This window comes from Macrobrachium rosenbergii, chromosome 18, assembly GCF_040412425.1.
Source record: "Macrobrachium rosenbergii isolate ZJJX-2024 chromosome 18, ASM4041242v1, whole genome shotgun sequence".
In the NCBI taxonomy this organism is placed as follows: Eukaryota; Metazoa; Arthropoda; class Malacostraca; order Decapoda; family Palaemonidae; genus Macrobrachium; species Macrobrachium rosenbergii.
Genome location: NC_089758.1, coordinates 11,757,862 through 11,781,995, shown reverse-complemented (window position 1 = coordinate 11,781,995; position 24,134 = coordinate 11,757,862). Strand labels below are relative to the sequence as shown.

The 24,134-nt window shown below is 36.4% G+C and overlaps 1 protein-coding gene across 1 annotated transcript; it reads left to right on the top strand.

The window, feature by feature from the left end:
- The first annotated feature begins 10,195 nt into the window (after window positions 1-10,195).
- Window positions 10,196-20,372, top strand: LOC136847944 (glutamate receptor ionotropic, delta-2-like). Its single transcript, XM_067119964.1, has 6 exons — window positions 10,196-10,758; window positions 11,198-11,325; window positions 15,062-15,210; window positions 16,322-16,411; window positions 17,099-17,265; window positions 17,389-20,372. Exons 1-6 carry the CDS (start codon window positions 10,418-10,420, stop codon window positions 17,612-17,614), a joined length of 1,101 nt encoding a protein of 366 aa, XP_066976065.1. The 5' UTR covers window positions 10,196-10,417; the 3' UTR covers window positions 17,615-20,372.
- The last annotated feature ends 3,762 nt before the right edge of the window (window positions 20,373-24,134 follow it).

Sequence of the window (24,134 nt, the reverse complement as noted above, 5' to 3'; positions counted from 1 at the left end):
TGTGGCTGTTGAATGATAATGAAGAAAATAAGTTGCGTAATGTAGTACATGCGTTGTAAGGGACACTGAAAGAGTAAGAAATGTGGATACACGGGAATGATAAAAAAGGTTGTAAATGGATGGAGCAGAGTGCTTAGAGATGGCGTAGGCAAGGGGAAAGAATGGATAAAAACAGGCTAGTGAAAACTTTATGATTCGGATGCATCAAGAGGGAAGAGGAGAGGGAGACTTAAGAAAAAAAAAAAAGGTACACCTTAGTTTAACCAGACCACTGAGCTGATTAACAGCTCTCCTAGGGCTGGCCCGAAGGATTAGACTTATTTCACGTGGCTAAGAACCTATTGGTTACCTAGCAACGGGACCTAAGAAGGACGGGATAGAAGGCGTATGGAAGATTAGAGGTGAGTAACGCAACGTGTGCATTGGGATTTGACATCTGCTAAAGCGTTATTGCTGTGGAAATTTTCTGCACAGGGTGTCCATCCCAATTAAGCTCTCTTGAGTTACCCCATGGAGAGCAGGCGCCTGGAACTGGACGTGCGACTGTTCTTGACATGTGAAATCATTCATAGGTCTATTAACTTATATTGAGCGCAAGTTCTACATCAATAGACTATGCAGTTTGCTTCTGCAGTTTAATATACGTGAAAAAATGAGCCACGAATCGGAGTATTTAATGCCAAGGAAAGATATCTTTGTCTTTCATTTTTACTCGATTCTCGATTGCAATTGCATAATTTCGTTCAATATATTTGACCCAAGGCGAACAGAAAAAAGTAAATACTCTAATGCTACACTTCTTAGAATCGGGAAAGTTGCAATATGACGCGAACATTTAAGGAAATTAAACCTAAATTACTTTGGATAAAATCAGTTGCTCGGAGAAGTAAGAGCTCAGAAGCTGAAAAGATATAAAGAGAGAAGTAAATACAATGGAGAAGGAACGAATTTGGCAAAAATACATGAAATATTTATACTCTCTTACAGCGTCTTTTGTTTTTAGAATTAAAACTTAGTGATAAGCAGCAAATTTTGTTTGATCTATCTCTCAAGAGCAATGAAGGCGGAGAAAGCTTTTGCTCTCTCGATAAGTTCTTGAGAGATCGTTTTTATAAAATATATCGTAATTTACACTGAAGCAGATCTTTACAAACTGCAAATTGTTGAAATTCTATTCTAAACCTTTAAATTCCTTGGCAATGACTGTTGTGCTACTTTTTTTTTTCTCTCGAGCTACCCGACGGAGAGTTGGCGCCTGAAACTGAACGTGCGCCTGGTCATGTCGTATAAGATCTTCATACGTCTGCTAACGTTTATTAAAAGCAAATAAGTTATAAATCAATATACTATACAGCTTGCCTCTGCTGTTTGGTATACGTGGAAAAAATAAGCCAAGAATGGGAGTATTTCATGCCAAAGAAAGATATCTTTGTCTTCCATTTGTATTAAATGAGTGTAAGCGTAGGCTTCACTGCTCACTATACTGAAAGAAGAAGAATAAAAAGAAGATCTGATTTACCTGCCTGGTATCAATTTTTTTTTCTAATGGCCTCCAGACACAGTCACAAGGCGCGTCTTGCACGACACAGCTCACTCTTGTCCATCACACGTCCTCCAGTCGTCCTGGAAGGAGGTACAACAGAAAGCGAGCGACTCTTTCCCTCAGTTTTTACATCGGTCTAAGGTACTAAATAGCACGTTTTAGAGATTAATTGTAAAATACCAGGTTTAAATATATTTTAATTTTTTCGACATAGTTCAATGGACATCACAATTCATTCAGGAATGCTCCTCGATTGCATTCACATAGTTTTATTCAACATATTTAAAAGAATGCTAACGGAAAAGAGTAAATACTCTTCTAATGCACTTCTTAGAATCAAGAAAGTTGAAATATGACGTTAACATTTAATGAAATTAAATCTAAATAACTTTGGATAAAATCAATTGTTTGGCAGAGTAAGAGTTTAGAAACTGAGAAGATATGACGAGAGAAGTAAATACAATGGAGGAAGAACGAGTTTGGCAAATGTATATGAAGTATTTATAACCTTTTACAACGACTTTTTTTTAGAATTAAAACTTATTGACAAGTAGCAAATGTTGTTAGATCTATCTCTCAGGAGCGATGAAGGCGGAGAAAAAGTTTAATTTATCTAACTTGTGCTCGCGTGATAAGTTCTTTATTGATCGTTTTCTTTAATATATCGCCATTTACAATGAAGCAGTTCTTTACAAACAGCAAATAATTGAAATTCTATTCTAAAACTTCATATCTCTTGGTTTTTTGTTTGATTTTTCCGTGAATTTTGCATAGTGGCTAAGAGTGATGGCTCATACAACAAAAATTATAACCATTTAAAAGTCATTTATTTTGGTTATTGCATATCTAAACGTAATCGACTTCATTCAGAACCATAACTTTAGCGTTTAAGTCACAGCCTCCAATTTCTTTTAGTCTGATAGTCGTGGATAATACCTTTAAGGTATGAACTCGTAAAGAGGATTTTACACATTATTCCTCGGGGAGGGGTGGAGTGGGGGTCTGTGTTGAAATTTTTGATGTATAACAAAAAATGATCTGAAAAGGCGTTTTTCTACAGGAAAACGAGTTTTATACTGAAGAAAACGCCGTTAGGAGTCTGACAACTTTTTACGTAACTGAAGGTGAGTTGTAAACAAACCCGCCTTTGTTTCAGTCTATGGACGATCACGCTAAAATTTGTCAAGTAGACACGTTTGGAAGAGGGTGTGCAGGAATATTAAGTGAACCGCGACCTTACATCTGTTTATAACAATCTATTTAGGGTGTAGAATTAATATATATATAAGATTTATCGCTCTTCTCTCTAAAGTATCGTTAAATAATTAGGCGGCAGGCTGCCTAACAGGCTAAAACTCATCGAGGCAATACCAAACACAATAACTGCAAAGCTGGAAACCTGTCTTTATGAGCCCTTTTGGTTTGGTTAACCAGAGAAGTAAATTTCAGCACCATGCACCTGCACAATAAGTCGTTCTTTTACGACTTCACTCCAGACAATCATATTGAGTACTGAACGACCTATTAAGTAACAGAGCAACAAAAACTTTCCTAGCAGACCATGTGCAACTATGTGACTTTTTCAAAATAAAACAATGGAAAATGCCACCTGATTCCAACTCTCAAAAAAATGAACAGAAATTTAGTATCCCTAAACATTTATGGAATATAAATTAAAGTACGCTTTGGTGATTTTCGTAACGACCAATACCAAAATATTGAATGTAGTACTAACATCTGTTTCTCCTTCGCTGACAGGTCTGATCCAGCGGAAACACAGTGCCAAGGAAGAACACCTAAAAAGTTACCAGTGATGGAGTTTTTTTACCATTTTCAGGCTTGCTTCGTCATTCAAGTGCTCCTATTTGGTTTGTGATTAAAAAAAAAAATGTACTGTTTATTATTATTTGTGCTTTCGCTACATCATAACTTGTTCAAAGAAGTTTTCCGCCAAAAAAAAAAAAACTCACTTTTATTGTGGTTTCAGTCAAGGGTAAGTCTATACACCAGTTCCATTATTTGCACATAAAACTCTGTGTTGATTCAGACTCTCGTTGCCAGAAATATTTCAAGTTCGTTGCGTCAGTGGCTACTGCAAGGGACTATTGGCTTCAGACCGCTCGCGTTCCATCAAATCTGCCCGTTTTAAACCAAAACATATCTTCACTATGCATGGATGTACAGCTACACGAGAAAGCGATAAGCGTTTCTTAGGTCATCAAATCGTGACAGAAAAAGATATATTGCCAGCGTTTGCTGGATATGGTCATTCAAACGTAGCGACTGGCAGCGACAGGGTGCCTCAAAAGTGAATCAGACCCTTGGTAAGAAGTTGGTATACGAAGGCTTACATTGCAAAGGATGTTTTCCTTTTGTTTACACAATACTTTTATGCAAGGTAACTTTCTTATTCATCCCCGCCTTCCCTCTACTCAACGCCCTCCACCCCTCCGATCCACCTCCATTCTAAAGACTCAGACTCAGACACTATGCCGTTGTCCACAAAGTCAAGCCTAGACCTTAGTCCAATCAGCCAAGTTTGATTTATAAAAGCTATATGAAGGATCTTAAATGAAAATCACAGACTGCCTATTACCAGCTCAGTATTTGCGTCAGTAGCGTGTCAAGCTGTTAGTCAATCTAACGTTCGTGTTTCTTGCTAATAAAATACATAATAAAAAAGAAATCCATGTATAAAGAGATACGCACATAGTGATAACGGCTTTATCGATATCATAAAAAAACTACAACTGATAAATAGGATTCAGTAGTTGTGAAGGAACAAAAAATGTGAAATTGACAGTTCCCGTCACGTAAGAAAAGAAACGGACGAAGCATGAGATATTAATAATACCTTCAATGTAACACAACATGAAAGGTACTATTTGTTATATGCCATATTTACTAAAACATTAACTATGCTAACGAATTAGGTTGATTCCCCTTAAAAGCTCTTAAATCTCAGTAACATTAATTCCATTTGTGCCAGTTCTCACTACGGGAATCAAGCCAAAAGCCACGTCTTTTTTTTTTAATGTGGTAGCAGATGTAGCACACTTCCGCTTCCTTGGTAAATTTTCGATATAATCTCATGCACTAAGAGTTTCACGAGTCCCCATCATTGCTTTAATTTTCTTTCAGGAATATTTAAAAAGTGAGGTTTCAACCATAGAATTTATGCCTGAGTATTTACTCTGCATATTTTAAGGATGTAGAAAGCTTTATGAGTCTGATCATATGCGCTGCGTCTAGTTGAACTGATTTTTAATGTGTAAATATCACTACTTTCATAAATATCCTATGCAAATTTTCTACATAATGTTCTATTCTCATTTCGCTCGTTCGCTTGGGTATTCATACCCTCATTTTTATATATATTTTTTTTCTTCGTCATTTGCACTGAGCCTAACAACTAACACTTAGGCTAATATGACAATTCTCAATTCCAGCTACACTCTTCAGACCAAGCGACGAATCTCCAACTCGGGAGACCAAAGATGTGATTCCTCCGACCACGACACATGACCTTGGGAAGGACGCCTTCCACGAGGCCCTTCGTCAACGAGACTTCCAAAGACTTTTGGCTAATTCGACCTCGATCGACGTTCTCGATAGGACGAGTCTTCTCTGGAATTCAAGGTACGGCGAAAACATCTTTTTAAAGACTTAAATTTTTTCAGTGACAATATCATATTCTGGATTACATTCGTCATAGTCATGGAGACGAAATCATTCACATTTATCTTTGTTTTTTTAATAACTGATTTCTTCGTTCTGTATTTCTTAATATCTTCTGTAACTTCTTTCAAATGAACACCATATTCTTTGGAAGCTTGAATTTCAAGTCAATGGCCCCTGTAAGCCTGTTCCATATGAATAAGGGTTTATCTTCTGAGTAATAATAATAATAATAATAATAATAATAATAATAATAATAATAATAATAATAATAATAATAATAATAATAATAATAATAATAATAATAATACTCACGGTACGGCTGGGGGTTGAACAATTCGATTAAAAACTACAGTATAACTCACGCAGTGCATAGGAAAAGAACACAGATTATAATTTTGATAGGAGTTGCTACATACAGTAAATGTTGCTTATGTCATCTAAAGATTATCAGAGGGTCGTAGCCCGTCACGGTTTCTGTTATCAAGAGACCATGCTGGCATAAGGCCGCCTACTCTAAGAGCACACATATTATTTTTGTTCTTCAAGGAAGGTTCTTTTAGACTTTTAGTGAAATTATTTTACACATATACACAAGCGCATATCCACACACATGCACACACTACGGGAGTGCAGCAACATTTGAACATTTTACCGTCAAAGAAATTTCATCTTTAACCCCTGTGTCATCTCTTTTACATATGTAATGCAAATCCTTATAGAGAAACAGACCAACAAATAGACAAAAGCAACGTCTATGTCTTTTAAAATCAATCACATAGGCCTACTTAATCCCTCATGACATCGATTGATAATATAACCACACTTTCCTCTGATGCAACAAGAAGATGGAGACTATCACTTTAAAACATTTCAAATGTGCATTACATTAGTTGTAACACAAACTCGGGCAGGCAGAAAGACAAATGGATAATATCATATACGTAAGCTGCTTTTAACGCGATTGCACCGCTTAATTTCACTAAAAAGCTTTCTCTGCCTGCAACAGCTCGAGACCAGGCGCACAACAGGAAGCACCCGAGCACATGTTAGACCTAGTGAGATTTATGATGGACAATGCCGTGGGGAAACACTTCTATTTCCTTCGTGATGGGACGTCTAATGGTGAGTAGTGAGGGTTTTGATTCTATTCCCCACCACCACCGCTTTTTGTTTTTGTCCTTTATTGTTTTGCTTAGCAAGGGCGGGAAAGGATTAAAGACCGAATGAAAGAGCAGGAAGGAACATTAATAAAGATTATACAATTTTTAGCCAAAAATATGAGTAAAAGATAGTTATCATATATTCGCCATTACTGCATGAACAACGTTAAAAAGAGCTCGTGTAAAAAAGAAAGCACACGGATTCACAGAGCATAAAATATCAATAGGTTTCGGAAACAAAGATATATATGTATACACACACGCATATGTTTATACATATATATATTATAATATAAAATATACAGAAAAAAATATGATAGAACGCAGAATTCGTCCAAAAACTGTACAGTCAAGGAATGAATCTCCTGTAGGAAAATCCTCTTCACCTTTAAACCTGCTCCATAAACTTATGCATAGACCTCTTCAGGAAGTTAAGCCTGGCACTCTTGCTAAGTGTAAAGACATAAGAAAACTCAAATTAATTCTTGTACTCACTAATCTCCTAATGATTTAAATATACACGCTATCATATCCCCAAACGACCGAAAAGAAGAGAAACTTGAAGTACATCACTGTCACAAAAATTTCAAGATGATTAAATCAGATAAAAATAAATAGCATTTCAAGATGATGCATTTGGTTAAAATGAATAGCCTTCTCCCGCGCAACTCACAAGAGAATAGATTAAGATCGATAATAAGCGAATGAATTATAGCCCTCAAAGTGAAGGCTATATATATATATATATATATATATATATATATATATATATATATATATATATATATATATATATATATATATATATATATATATATATATATATATGTGTGTGTGTGTGTGTGTGTGTGTGTGTGTGTGTAATTTTAATAGCTACAATGCCCTCTTAACATGTCAATTTTTTCACACTTTGGAAACGCTTGTCACTACTGAGCCTATATCCAAATAAAGAAGGAAATGAAGATATGTATATATAATATACATACATACATAACATATATACATATATATACACACACACACACATATATATATATATATATATATATATATATATATATATATATATATATATATATATATATATATAAATATATACTCTAGTGTATGTGAGTCATGAAAAGGCATTTCAAAAGAAATCTTCCACTTTCTGTGTATGTGTCAGTGTTTGTTTCTTGCCTTAAAGAAAGTGTGGAAAGTTATGTTAACTTTAACCATGAATTGCATAACAAATGAGAAGGATAACAGCTCTCTCTCTCTCTCTCTCTCTCTCTCTCTCTCTCTCTCTCTCTCTCTCTCTCTCCATCAGATATTTCAGATCCGGTGGTACGTATCATCCAAAGCTACGGCGACGTAGTGTCCATCGACTACGACTCGGAACTGGATGCCCTGATAAAGATGATCCGAGGAAATTATCACACAGGCAACTTAAGGAATATCCTCGTCCATTGCTCCTCTGAAAACACCATCAGCATATTCAGAAAGGTAATGGTATAAACACCCATACGCTTTACAAGGTTAGTAATAAATGTATAGATATATAAATAAAAGAAATTAAAAAACCTTCCTTCTAAGAAAAGTGGTTTGTGTTAAAATGAGGTGGTATCCTATGTAACATAAATCTCTTAACTGTTGATTCCAATGAAAATTCAATTTCACAGCTTAATCGCAGTTCCAGTTCTCAGGTGCCAACATGCGCGTGGGTGCGCGCGCAAAGATCACACGAAACCACATATAAATCTAGATCAATTCCTGCATCGGCACTATTAAGGTTTCATTTCGACTACTTTGGATGGGCACTTTTTACCGAAAATTCGGGTTTTCTCTGAAATAGATATCGGGCACAGCGCTGACTCTTGCAATAATTAGTTTTGTGAAGGTACAGTGAATCAAGCTGATGCAACTAATCCCTGAAACATCAACATATATATATATATATATATATATATATATATATATATATATATATATATATATATATATATATATATATATATATATATATATATATATATATATATATATATATTATATATGTGTGTGTGTGTTTGTGTATGTATGTATGTGTACATTACAATACGCAAGTACGTGACTGTGCAATTAGTCAACATGTAGGTATCTTCTAGAAATAAGGAAATTATGATAACTCATTACCCTAATAAAAACCGGATTTCCAGAATTATTTATGGTCCACATCAGAAAAAAAAATTGAAATAAATCAACTGGAAGAACTTATCTCCCGGTTTTCAGATCACGGACTACTTACTGCAGACGCCGACGGTCTACTGGTACGTTGTCCTTGAAGATGACGTCATGCAGGACATCGGAAACATCATCAAGGAGGGTACACAGGTGTGTGAGAGAGAGAGAGAGAGAGAGAGAGAGAGAGAGAGAGAGAGAGAGAGAGAGAGATTTTCTAGGAGTTATGAAATGTATTTTTACAACTTTATTTTTTATTTTCATTTTATAGATTTCATTGTAAAAACTCATTTTTCATATTTCAATCATGTATAAACCAAGAGATTTCATTCTATCAATTGACTGATAAGTAATTATGTAAACAAGCGTTGCGACGACTATTGTTGCAGATGCCGTTATTATATTCATTAAAACAATGAACGCAAAACAGTTATAAACTATCATGAATTGCAGTTTTTTTAATATCCAGATATTATGAATTTTCTCCTAATCACTGGAATATATAAAGAAATGAGCATTTGATATTTGCCGTGCAGGCAACGGTCTCCCTTGCAAACAGAACAAAAAGGTTAGCAGTTTTGAAAATTTCATTTTTGGTTCAGAGTTTTCGCAGAATTAACTAGAAATGGTTGCTCTTCTCATAACATTTTCTTTTACGCAGAATGGGTCGAAAAACTTACCCTCAACCTTTACAATGTCGACAGTATGAACCCATCTATGAAACTATCACACAAAAAACGTTCTGGTATTTTTTTTTTTTTTGGGGGGGGGGCAAAATACAAAATTGGATTCTGCCATTTTTGTCACGACAGAACAACACCAACTAAACCGACATTATTCCAGTTTTGCCACCAATATTTGCTATTGAGCAAAACTATTTGGTGGCAAGATAATCAATCATGCAAGTATACACATTCAGTCGTTTTCAAAAACGTATAACCTTTTTCACTCACCAGATGTCTCTGGCGCTGAATGCCGAAGGCAAGTTCAAGTTGTTCATCTCATACATCAACAAGGACGACCGAGTGGCGTAAGTTTTTCCTGCCTCAGTTCAATTAGAATTGTCAGTGTTTCTATAAGGAATCTGAAAGAAGAAATCAATGCATCGTCAAGGTACTTGTGTTTATATATATATATATATATATATATATATATATATATATATATATATATATATATATATACATACATATATATATACGTATGTATATACACACACACACACACACACACACACATATATATATATATATATATATATATATATATATATATATACATATACGTCACTATGTCACATGAATCTTTACACTCTTAAACAAATACTCTAAAACCGTTTACTCTCAAACCTACTTTACCTTAGGAATATCTTATACCAAAATTTATGTCGCATACTAAAACAACCGTAAGCATCCAAATATTAGAGAAGAAAAGACAATGTAAAAATAAAATCACTGAATAAATGCCACAGCCAAAAGAAATGTAACAGACTTTGTCCTACAGCCACGTATTCCTTACTTCCGCGATCATTGAATTTCCGTCCAGGGGTAATTCAACTTTGAAATGTTCCTGTCGAGAACCAAGGAATGTGCGAAGTGTTCGTTTTGGGGGGAGAATTAGATTTTGATATGAAAATACGGAGATAATGTAAGTATGCAAAGGTTCTCGAGAGGCATTCATTAAATTTCTATTATAGTCCTAACCATTTCCCTGACAGCATCACTTTTCCCTATTGGAACTGGTTTAAAGTGCTTTCATCATTTGTTTATTTATCATGTTTTTAATTTTCATTCATACATTATTCATTTAACTACTTGTTTTCAGTCACATCACCATGCCAACACCGAAAGAGCGTTTACTCAGTTCTCAGAACTTGAGAATGACGAGAATCCCCAGTCAAACTTTCTCCTCCCGCAGATTCGAAGAGATCGGCTGGTGGAAATGGAAGTCCGCGAAGACCTCTCCCTCGAGCAAGCATAACTATCTCCTGAGGAGTCCCCTGTACAGACCCGTCAAGGAAGTCTACCGCGACTTCGGAGGCCGGGTCATGCGCTCGGCCGTCATCAACAATTCGCCCTTTTTCGGCATCGTCGTTAACCCTGATGGCTCGGCGACACCCGATTCCGGCATTGATTTTAATGTTCTCAACACATTGCGAAACAAACTGAATTTCACGTGAGTGATTTGCCTCTGCGAGAAGAGAGCTTACCAAATAGTACTTATTTATTATATGTCGTAAACACCTGGAACACTTAACAGCAAAAAAAAAAAAAAAAAAAAAAAATAGCAAAAAAATAATAATAATAATAATAATAATAATAATAATAATAATAATAATAATAATAATAATAGTATGAGTCACTAAAATGGCGAAGAAATCCACAGTGGTAAAAGTGTAAATATATATATTAGAAATATATATATATTGAGAAGGAGAATCGAGCAGGGTCTCGAAAGCTCTCGTTTTATATACAGTATATTCCTAATATATACTTTACTGTGGATTTCTTCACAAATTATACCACTGTGGATTTCTTAATAATAATAATAATAATAATAATAATACATGAGACAGATAAGGCGAAACAATTATATTAATTCGCGTGTTCTTCAGGTACCAGTTGGTGATCACGGAGGACGGGCAGTGGGGAGGGGAACAGCCCAACGGTTCTTTTACGGGCATGATAGGAAAGGTGCAGAGAAGACAAGCCCACTTTGCCATTAATGAGATCACCATTACAGGTAAAACGGCCTGAGCAGTTACAATGAATAACGGATTTATTGGGGAAAAGATAATCAATAGAACCAGAATTTCAGTCTGTAGACGTGAAATACCTGTGTTTACTAGTACATTATTGCGTCACTGTTTTGTTAGAAAGAGTAAAATTTTCAAGACAATATCTCGAACCTCGTTCGGGATCTTAATTCGTTTTCTCTAAAAAAGACGTTGAAAGATAATTAAGAATGTTACATGAAGATAGAAATGACTCTACTGTACCTTTGCCAATAAAACGTACGAAGCTACATCCACCTTTCATTCCAGGTGCACGCGAGAGGGTCGTAGACTTCACTCTGCCCTATTTCCTCGAATCGACAACCTTGGTATCTCGAGCTCCGGCCGAGAAAAACCAAGCCTTTGCTGTATTTTCACCATTCGCCTATCAGGTAACTCAAAATGCGGAATAATCTACTTAAGAATAACTCATTATAACCTGTCCAGAAAACGACACCAGGAATATTCTACGTCAGCCCTTCAAGAGTGGAATATTACTGTTTTCATCTTTGTTGTTGTTCCAGGCTTAGCTGGGTTTATGCTAGTATGCGTTCTTACTCTCGGGCAACCCGTAACCATTTTCATTGTTATACTGCATTTATGTGCACACGTAAAGATAAGTTAGTGCCACAGTGCCTAGCTTGACAGCCTAAATCTCGTATAATCAAATTAAATGACAGGAAATACGTGAAATACAGTTACCAGGTACCGTGCAGATACACAGACAGCATAATGACTAATCAGCATTGTTGAATGATTGGACAAAACCTTGTAATCTGTTACATTTCTTACTCCTGATCTTGATATTAATATCTGACACTTTTCTTGTAATTAGCTCATTGCACTTGCTGTACAATAATTAATTTCGTAGTTATTCTGATCACCCTTTACAAACATATCTTCAAAGACTATACCGTCCACCACGTAGCACTAAGTTCTTCGTTGGACTGGTCGGTACCGTTCCCGGATAGCACTCTGCAGGGCCCGCGTTCGAATCTCCGGCCGGCCAATGAAGAATTAGAGGAATTTATTTCTGCTGATAGAAATCCATTTCTCGGTATAATGTGGTTCGGATTCCACAATAAGCTGTAGGTCCCGTTGCTAGGTAACCAATTGGTTCTTAGCCACGTAAAATAAGTCTAATCCTTCGGGCCAGCCCTAGGAGAGCTGTTAATCAACTCAGTGGTCTGCTTAAACTAAGGTATACTTAACTTTTAACCACGTAGCACTAGATATGCAGTTAATCCTGATCGCCATTCCTTTTCGTCCGTGAGGCTAAAGGCAACGCTCTTCTAAACCCTTGACTCCTGCTGTGACCGAATTGTGGAATAACATTCCTAACCCTGCAGTTGAATCGTCAGATACTTCGGCAGTTCAAACTTGATTCGAATGCTTTTTTTTTTTATCTTGTTGGGAAAGCTAACTTGAGTCTCACCTGATAATTATTTGTCATTTGTCTTAGTAATTTTACTTTCTTGGGCATTTACCTTACTTTTTTCTGTCTGTTATTTCTCATTTACAGTTTATCCTGAACTTTTCAGCTTCCTTATCGGTACTGGGCTGCTTACCCTTTTGGGGCAATTATTCTTGCAGAATTCTGGTTTTCCGAATGGGGTTGCAACTTGGCTTATAATAATAATAATAATAATAATAATAATAATAATAATAATAATAATAATAATAATAATAATAAACAGGAGAAGGAAACAGCAGTAGTATACACTCTCTTCCCTTCTCATGTACGTTCAGTTAAACAGTAAATAGCACCTACACACACACACACACACACACACACACACACACACATATATATATATATATATATATATATATATATATATATATATTATATATATTTATATATTTATATACAGTATATTTATATATATGTGTGTGTATATATGTGCGTGTGTGTGTGTGTACATATATGTGTATGTGTGGGGGTCTAATAATGCAGATTCTCACGATTATTGAACGAGACTGAGTAATCTGATTACTTGTTCAACAGGTCAGTGAAGCATTGTTCACTCCATTCCACCTCGATCTGGTCCAACCTCTTAAAAAAAAAAAAAAAAAAAAAAAACACACACAATTATATTTTGAGTATTGCTTAAGATGTATGACATTACTGTCTGACGATGAAATACAAAACCTTCAATACTCAGCTATGCTGAAACAATTGTGTGTGTGTATATATATAAAATTATAGTATACATGTATATGAATAAATAAATGTATATGCATATATAAAATTATTCAGCTGGCACAGTAAACTCTTTGTAGTAAGCGAGAAAGGTGAAATTTATGTTTTTCGTAAATAGTGCCATAAAGCATTTATGGCAAGCGAAACGTAGACGTCATTAGCTTAGTCTATTTCTTAAGGGATTCACTTCATCAGCACAAACCATAATTCTTAACATCGCTCTCTAGTCCCTAACCTAACAACTAAAACTGGATCTTTCCTAGATATTGACCCCCACGGGTTTGAACCCGGTATGTATCCACCTTTGTGACTGATTGATTGATTGACTGATTTATAGATTTTAGGCATACATGCCAAGCACTGGGGCAACTAAGGCCATTCAGCGCTGAAACGGAAATTGACAGTGAAAAACTTTGAAAGGTGTAACAGGAAGAAAACCTCGCAGTTGCACTATGACTCAACGGTTAGGAGAGGGTGGACAGTAAGACGGAAGAAAGAGAATATGAACGGAGGTACAGTAAAAGGAATGAAAGAGGTTGTAGCTAGGGGTCGAAGGAACGCTGCAAAGAACCTTAAGTAATGCCTACATTGCACCGCATGAGGTGCACTGACGGCACTAACCCCAACCCCCTACTGGGAATCCACCTTGGCGGCACGTTTAGCACAAGCCCGTTGGGGATTACCGTAAAAAACATAAACAAAAGACTATAAATATCATGAAGATAATGACCCCCAAGTAATATTAGTCTTAGATAACGACCCCCGAAAACCCTTGGGGGCCACTGTTTAGGAAAGATCCCTAAAACTGTATTTTTCTCTACTCATATTTTAATCTCAGGTCTGGTTGTTGATACTGGCGACGACGCTCCTAGCGGGGCCATTGATAACACTGGCGACATGGCTACGCAAAACGTACAACAAAATGGATTCGAGCCGAATGTACTCCCTATCAGACCACTGCTTTTCGGTCTACCGATCGCTGGTTGTCCAGGGCAACGAAATGCGTCTGAGGGGCTGGTGCCAAAAATGTTTATACATGGGATGGTACCTCTTCTGTTTCATTATCTATGGTAGGGCAAGTCCGCTCATATTCGACTACATAAAGAGACACAGTTATGTTGTTAGAAATTTTTGTTTGGATTCATATCACTAAAATAAAAAAAAAGGAAACCTAACAGATTTAAATATAAGATCATGTTGGTAACTTTGTTGATGATCTAACCGATTACTAGCCCAGTGATGAAAACACCATCAGTGTTATGTTTTATATAGTTTCCTGTAAAGGTTGGAGACGCTGAAGAACAATTTTCCATTCTTTCACGAGGCATGTTTGTCACTTCTGTTGTTGTATGGCCGTCCTTATGATATCACACATGAGCTAGACCTAGGCAGTGGAATGTCAGTCTTGAAAGTATTTATATTATAAAAAATCGACAATGCATTCGGTTTGCGTTTACATGAAGCTTAGCCTTGGGATGAAAAACTTTCCCTTATTTCGACAGCGCTCTATTCGGGAACCCTCACGGCAGTACTGACAGTTCCCTCCTTCGAGAAGCCCATAGACTCCTTGACGGACCTTCTGGACGCTGTTATCAAGGACGGCTTCAAACCAATTGTCGTCCGTGGCACTAGCAATGAGTTCATATTCAGAGTAAGTTTGGCCATTCACTGTGTTTATGAATATTCCACTGCGCATCATTCTCGTCAGGCATGACTTATTCAGCTTGTTTAAAAAAAACATAAGACTAACCCTGCCCTTGTAACATTATAAGTGCACCATATTTCTTGTAGTCTGCATGAGTCTCTGCATTTAAACTTGACAATTTTTTTCGACATTTTTCTCACTGCCGTTTCTTACTCATATTAAAATCATTTATGATTCTTATTAAAACTTTCACAATGCCGTCCTTTCTCAGTCTTTATGGAATAAAAATGCTATACGTGGACCAGACTTGATACCCAATAACGCTCGGGATATATTCGTTTCTGATTCTGAATGATTCCCCAGGTGCAGAGTTTATAGCGATGCCGCACTAAGTATTCAAACCAAAGTCGTTTTCGATGAAAAACCTCGTAATGCTTCTCATTACGAAGCTAAAGAGATGACAGTTCGTGAAATAAACACGATTTTCTAGAAAATGTCACAAACTCGGTGTTGTCTGTTGCTGACATAATATGCGACTATGGCACCCATTTTGGAAAGGACTGGCTGAAGATGTCTATCGACAAAACTAATAATGGAACGTCGTATACTTTCGCCTTAATCCGGACTTTCGTTCACGCCAAAACTATTAGTTCAGAAAAAAAAATTTGTCCATTGGAAAAAGACTATAATTAACGGAACTGAACCAAATTGCTGATGTTCATTTTAATTTGAGAGTCATGCACTTGCTAAATATCTAATTACCGATAACATAGACAAAAAATGTATATTCAAAAATGCAAAGCACGGCCAGGAAGATAGTTAGACCAGCTACCATTTCCATATAAAAGCATACCTCCAAAAGACACACTTGCAAAAGACATAGCTAAAAGTGCCCAACACGCTGTCCCCAGGATCTTCTGGTCAGTGAATCAGCCGTTTATATAAATTGACGTATTACGAAATACACGGTTCAAAAACAATTTGTACTATGGTCACGTATCGACAAAACCAGAAAAAAAAGACATACATCTACCCTTTTTAATCTCAGAATAATTCATTCATCTCCATTTTAATTCATGCGAAATAAATATTCACCGCCGCAATTCCTTCCAAACAGGATGCTACAAGTGGCATCTACAAGCAACTGTGGGATGTGTTTGACCCTAAGGATCGCTATGTCTACAGCTGGGATGAAGGAATCGACAAGGTAAGCAGACATCAAAGAATGATTTATCTAGTGATGACCTAAGCATTAAAAGAAATGTGTGAAATGTGGATGAAGGAATATTATGTCTTTTTGTCTTAGTACGAATGTCAACGAAGAATGTGTGAAATTAGGAAAAAATCATGCTGAATATATACAAGTAAAAAATACGCCTAAGTTTATTCGGCACAATCGAGTTTTCTGTACAGCCGCTACATCGTATAATCAAGGCCATCGAAAATAGATCTATCTTTCTGTGGTCTCGGTATAATGCTGCATGAGCATGAAACTTTAACCACGGCTCGGTGGTGGCCTATCCTGTATCGTTGCCGGAAGCACGATTATGGCTAAGTTTGACCTTGAATAAAAAAAAATACCTGAGGCTAGAGGGCTGCATTTTGGTATGTTTAATGATTGGGGGGGTGGATGATCAACATATCAATTGCAGCCCTCTAGCCTCAGTAGTTTTTAAGATCTGAGGGCGGACAGAAAAAGTGCGGACAGAATCAAGTGTGGACGGACAGACAAAGCCGGCACAATATTTTTTATAAAGTTTTAAAATATATGTCCGGAAATGGCTTAATGTATATATATATATATATATATATATATATATATATATATATATATATATATATATATATATATATCCAAACAAGTTCCTACCCTTTTTTAAAAAAATTTTTTCAGGTAATAGCCGGCAAATATGTCTTCGCCAACGCCTATCTTGGAGCAGTGATCCGAGCAAAGAGGAGAGGCCTCCACAAGTATCACTTTGCCAAGAACACTTTCTATCCGCAAAGTTATGGAATGGCATGCGCTCATGGCGCGCCTTACAAGACTCTCTTCGATACCCTGTATGTACTGTAGGCCCACGGTATACGTGTGCATCACAAAATACTGCTGCAATAATAGTGTTATTAACAGATGAAACAAACACGCAAAAGGGAGAGTTAACTTACGAATATTTTCCTTTGTAGCCTCATCCGGTTAACCTCAGCGGGGTTAGTACAGAAATGGACAAAAGATGAGGTGAACAAAGTCAAGTCCGCTGATTCTGATTCTTCCAGTGATCCGGGTGCCATCACCCTCATCCAACTGCAGGCAGCTTTCTTCATCCTATTCATTGGCTATTTCTTAGCAGCCATAGTGTTGGTGGTAGAGGGAATTGTCGGCGTTTGTTCAAAATCCAAAACATCTGCATAAAATAATGTCTCTTATAGAAATTTACATTGTACTGCAGCTTTTTCTAAGACCAAAGTGTCGACTTGAATAAAATTTTTATTGCGGAAATATGTATAGAATATGAGTAGACTATTTTGTAAGTTCATCGTATGTTCTTTCACATTTCCCAAACAACAATTATATGGAAGTGGTGTATTTTCAAAGTTCAGTGCATACACTTGAGTAATTCAATAAAAAATTGTTTTCAAATCCCAACATACCTTTTGAAAAAATGTTATAGAACGTGTATCTTTACAGACATGGAACGTTCAACAGCACTGTTATAGGCCACCAGTCTTTTTTTTTATATTCTTGAAAAAATAACAAGCAGTAAAGTGTGAAACGCCATAGAGGTAGTGTACAATGTAGTTATTCCAGTAAACTGTCAAAGATATTTGAATTAAAGAGATAACCTTAGAACAATCCGCTCAGAAGGATGAAAATTGCTTTCAGTGAAGTTTTCAGTCTTAAGACGGTAAGATAACGTCAGTCTGAATCTTGACCCGAGATGAAATACCTTGAAGGTGGAAAACGCAGAAAATATTGTGCTGGTCGTTACCAGTGAATAGTTTTGGAAACCTCAGGGTGTGGTAACTTAGTGTGCAAATTTGTAGCCTTTATTACCAAAATTCAAATGTGTATCCAAGATGATACAGATGAACTCCAACAAGATATGGATTTCCCTTTCTTATGGTTTCAAACTTGGTAACTTTCTATTGGTTGAGAGATATGAGGATGTTCTCTGAGCAAGAGCCTCGCTGTCATAAATTCTGCTTACCTTCAAATATACATATGCAACTGGTAGTTCATTCTTGTCAATCATGATTTACGCAAGTTGTGCCACATTACTCAACCGGCTTGATCTTCATATAAAAAAACAAAAAACGGAATTGTGCAAGCTAACCTACCCTTAACTGGTATAATTATTTTATATCGACGTTACTTGAAATAGAAAGATATCACGGTTATGATTCTGCTTTAACTATTTAACTTAGGTTCCATTGGTATTGTGGTGAACAGTACCATACAGCTATAGTACTGTGAACATTTGTTATTCTGGATTTTTTTTTATAATTATGGCAATAACAGCGTTTGGAAAGTCCTACAGCATGTCATTCAACATTGGGAGTCTTCAGTCTTGCGGATTCTATGGTTTATGGTAATTACATCGTGCTCTGGTGCACAATACTCATATATGGCCTACTAGTAGCCCTAGGGTATAGCCTAAGGTAATCAAATAGGTTACGGCGTGTGGGAAACTATGGTTTTATCGACTCAGGCAGGTTTCGTAGCATGGTTCCGTCGTATTTAACTTAAGTTGGTAAATTATGTCATAGTATAAATAATATCAGTAGGTTCGCCTATACCTCATTTTCATACTTAGTACTTTCAAAACTGACAATTTGCGCAACTTTAAAAGCGCTATAGCCCTGATGACATTCCATATTCGCCAGGTTAATAAGAATGGAAAGTTTTGCTTTGAATAAAAGGAATGCAACATGTAAAAATGAATGAGGACCTTCAAGACTTGCAATTATATAAAATTTCACTTTTGAGAAACTCCAAGGTTAGTGTGTCGGTAACTTACATTTGGCTAGGCTAGCCCAGTGTCCAAAGAATGCAATTCTTTGGATAGTGGGCTAGCCAAGGCTTGACAAGACTAGATTGGGGAATTCTACGATAGCCTCGCTAGTGTAACCCATGTAAGAAGAAAATAACAATAACCTGGTATTTCTCGCGCTTTATCCTTGTGAAAGCAGTAGATTTGTGTATTGAAAGCATAACGGTTAGCCTACAAAGGACGGTTTATACCTAAGCTCAAGATGGAAGTGAAGCCACCGACTGCAAGGTTAGGCTCAAGATTTCACTGACTTCCTTCTGATTAATCAGATTCAACAATAATCGGTATTTACGCTCATAACACCGGTAAGTCTTCTTGTTAAAGCCCTATGTTTGATGCAGAAACACGGTGAACAACTGGGAAATAACGTTTATACATTAAGAACTACGTATTTGGTTCTTGATAATACCAGGTTAATCATTTGTAATGAAGTTGACGGTAGTAGTCCGTATCATGTAAGGCAATAAAAATTGGTAACCATGTATATTATTTTTGCTTAATTTTATTACATTAAAATGCTCCTGATAATGTTTTAGAGAACAGCTGATCTTGAACCGAAATGTATTGAACTAATATATAAATACCAGTTGTGCCTATTCCATCATGCAGGTAGATCAGCTTTGTGTGGTGCTTTCTGAAATTTTCATATTTTTCTACAATTTCTGTTTTTTACTTCAAAGCTTTTAGTTACATATGAAATAAATGATAGATGTATGTAATTTGTTTACTTATCAAGATATTAAAACACGCTTATGAATTCATGTAAATATATGAAGACAGTATCATTACAATTTCGTAAGGTAACCCACTAAAAGGGCCAATATTAAAATGGAGTTGTAGCCCTTATCAAGTCTAGTTTTTTTTTTTTTTTTTGTAAGCAGATAACTTATAAGCCACTTAAGCATGCATCATAGATATATTATTATAGTCCATTGAATCTTGGCCATTGTCACACTACTGTTTGGTCCAAATCTGTTAGCTAATGCAGTAATGATTTTGACATACCCAAGTCAGCTCAGGCCAAAGTATCAAGGCCTATAACCCTGTATATTTTAGAATAACTAACAATATATTATCTTACTGACAGTGGTTAATGTAGGCTAGTATAGACTGTACATGTTACTAGTATCCAATGCACTGATATGTAAAGTTTTAAGGTAGATTATTTCACATAAATGTAGATATCATGGGTAGGCAAATCTTTCCTGGATATTTGAAGCCTGCATGGCTTAGCCAGTGTTTTGTCAGTTATTTGTACCTAACCTGCTCAAGAACAGAATACAGTGTATAGATCTTTTACCCTAGACTCTATTTAAACCTATAGCAGTGATGGATAGGTGTTTGGTAATTAAGGGCAAACCCAGGCCTTACCACTGTTACTCATGCTTTACCCGTGAAAACTGCATAGCCTACATAAAAGAGATTCAATAGACTACCGGAAAGCAATTCACTTGGAACGACTTGTTTCATTAGACTATTTTCCTCTTCACAATTCTAAATGTGAACGGAAATAAAATCTTGGGTAAAAATGTCACAAGTAAGGTCCCACACTTCATTTGAGTACCCAGAACAAAGAAAAAACAATGCATGTGTTTTTTACATTATCAATAAAATTTATGTATGTAATTGAACTATAAATATATATATGATATGATATATATATATATATATATATATATATATATATATATATATATATATATATATATATATATATATATATATATATATATATTGTTACAGACTGGGAGTTCTTGGAGGAAGGAAGGAGTTTACTTTAATTTCGATACTGCCAGATGGGCCAAGGGAGAACACCAGTCTGTAAACAAAGTGCAGGGAGGAGGTTTTTTCCACTTACCTTATTTACCCAATTAGATCAAATATTGTAAGGTCGCCATGGAAATGGGGGAGTAATTTACGTTACAATGAATTTATTTACACATGAAGCAATGAAATGATGCTGGGAATTGAAGAGGCAGCAAACACAAAAGTAAGAGTGATGCAAGAATCAAATTCACAAGGACGTCAATAGCACACCAGTAACTGGACATCATAAAAAGGCGTGAATGAACCTGCTGAGGGGGGCTTGCTTGCAATGGGCCGCTAACTAGACTTTCTTATATTTTCTATATGGCAGTATTCCAGGGGCTTGGGTTACAAGGCTTGGTTGACCGAGGCATGAAACAGGATTCCTGGAAATAAAGGCCAGGCTTAGTAATTGCATGCACTAGAAGGTTATCACATGAAATCTATGCAATAGAGGGAATTTAATCACTTGAGTTGCTTAATTTACGTAGTCCTTATTTAACACTATGGAGGAAGTAATCGGCCACTAATCACTGAAACTTGTATTAACACTGGGGAGAGATAATTGCATGGGCTGTGGTGTCAATCTCAAACAAGGGGGAGCATGAAGGAGAATGGAAAAGTTGAAAAATAGGAATTGGGGAGAAATTTACGAGGAGAGAAAGAATTGTACTGGCAACAGACTGCTACTCAGACATACCTGGTGCTGTTGCATGAGCTCTTTGCAAGGCAAACAGTGTCACTAGCGCTTTGTCTGCCACCACACAAAGGAAAGACAGGAGAAGGTTTTGGTACATCTTCTCATGCCGGGGTTTTGTGTGCGTCTCTGTGTGTCGCCCCGCATCTCTTGGTTGGAAAACATATTGGAGTGTGTTCTGTTTGTGTGCAGCCAGGTCATCATCCAAAAGCAAGTCTTAAGCCAGAAAGGGGTCACAGGGAAAGGGGCCTTATAACTAAGTCCCTAAGGCTCACAGTAGTAGCCCCCTCGGAAAGGCTTTTGCCTTTAATGATTATAAATTCTAGTCAACCCACCCTATGAAGGAAATGCACGACTGATCACAAGATTGAGGTGGGTGAAGGGGAGAAAGCTAAGGTGTTCTGATTGTCCTTTATCCCAGGTCAGAAGAAATGTTCTTGGTTCAAGGGAATCTTCCCCCTACATGCAGTCAAAACAAAAGCTTTTTTCTTAGAAATTCCTAGTGTACCAGAATTAACTTGAACAGGTCTTTTATTTAAAAATCGATATATTATCTGGCTTTTAAGAGGGAGGAATGAAAGTCTTGGCTAAGATAGCTATTCATCCCGACTAGTCAGCTAGCGTCCCTACATAAATGGCAATGCAATAAGCTAAATGGACCTACCTGACTGCTAAGAGGGGTTCATGGGTTTGCTAACTTTACTACAACAGGCCTAACATAATGGCTAAGGGTGTTAACTGGTTACTAACTGTCTCTAACGACAGGAGAACTATACTCCTAGGCAAATGCACACAGTGAATATTTAATTAACCTACTATCCTAAGGCTCTGGCAATGAACAGTTAAAACTGACTAATGGCAGCAATGTTTTATGAGTTATGCAATGCTTTTGATTAAGACATTCCAACCTGGGGGTGATGAAACAGCGTGCCTGGTGAAAAGGAGTCTCTGATACTATAGGCACATATACAATGCCTTCATTATAATCAGTCACTGTCTCAAGTTTAGGCAGATTAATGGATCAATGCACTGTTATCTATGGAAATCTAATTGAACATTCTACATTGGCGTCTATAAAACCCAAACAATAAGATTAATTGAACACTGAATGTTTTGTGAACATGGTAGAGTACAGGTTAGTCTGGGAATGCTTGTTCATGGCACTCTTCAAGTAAATCGTTATCATCCTCCTACACACCTGCGCTCTTGATTCCATACCCATTGTATTTTTATCATCATGCCTGAACTGAAGAGAAAGAAATACAGATAATGATATATTATCATATTTGATACTCTTTCATCAGAAGGAGTCTGTTCATCGATAATGAAGATGAAGAAATGTTTGGAAGAAAACGGGGTTATCATTGTCCGATTCGAGTGTCACATGGGCGATGAATGTGATAGAGACGCTGATATTGAAGGAAGGCTTTATGATCCAGACTTCCCGTTATCGAAGAAGATGTTGACGACGGTGATTATCTCATGCTAGTGAATGGGAAAATTATAGTGCTGATGGGCATAATACCAGAAATGTAAACTTTACATCAGGTGTGGTCAAGGTTTTACTCCCTACTTTCCATGAGGACAAGTGGTTCAAGGGTCTTTCTGAGCCTCTAGTTTCCCTACCTGAGATAATCTGCTCAGGTATGATCCTTGGTAGCCAGCTTTTCTATGAAATACAGGCTGAATTAGTATTGTCCTCTTGTAATTTTTGGCTGGTTTTTTTTGTGAAATACAACTCCGATATACAAAAGTAAATCAATATCATTATTCAGTAAGTACTTTTAAAGCGCTTTAGTATAACTTAGGAAAGCCAAACATTTGCGCTATGGTAGATGAACTGCATCTCGCTTTGTTTGTGTAATTTTGAGAAGCAAACGGCGTAAACAGACCAAGTGAACAGGGCTAAATTTGAGCGTATAATGGATATTTCTGTGCAAAGATGCTGATAAAAGTAAACCTGTAAGGATATGCGCTCTGAGAAGAAAAACTAAAGACAACAAATACATTTACTGGCTCCATGATGTTAAGAAAATTTATATATTTGTTGTGTATATACTGTAATAAAGTATCAGAGTTTTTTCGCCGGATGGAGTTCAATTGTCATTTACTGAGCAAAAACAAGGCTAAAGGAAGAGTAATACATTTTGATAAAAGACTGATGTTTATATAAATGAATACAAAATGTAATCACGATTGAAATGATATGAATAATCACTGATAGTCGTAAAAATAAGTATCATATCAACCATGATGTAAAATCTTTTAAATCTGCACCTTGTTTGGTGAGTTAAAATTATACAAAGAAAATTGCTTTTTAAATGTTAGTTTTAAGAGATTTTTAATGATATTTGACATAACATTCATAAATGTCTCAT

Bases quoted from the DNA above. Each gene is read 5' to 3' on its own strand.
- LOC136847944 (XM_067119964.1), top strand. From the start codon at position 10,418: ATGCCAACACCGAAAGAGCGTTTACTCAGTTCTCAGAACTTGAGAATG. The intron at 11,326-15,061 runs GTAAAACGGCCT...TTATTTCGACAG, and splicing joins TAATGAGATCACCATTACAG to CGCTCTATTCGGGAACCCTC. The intron at 15,211-16,321 runs GTAAGTTTGGCC...CCTTCCAAACAG, and splicing joins GCAATGAGTTCATATTCAGA to GATGCTACAAGTGGCATCTA.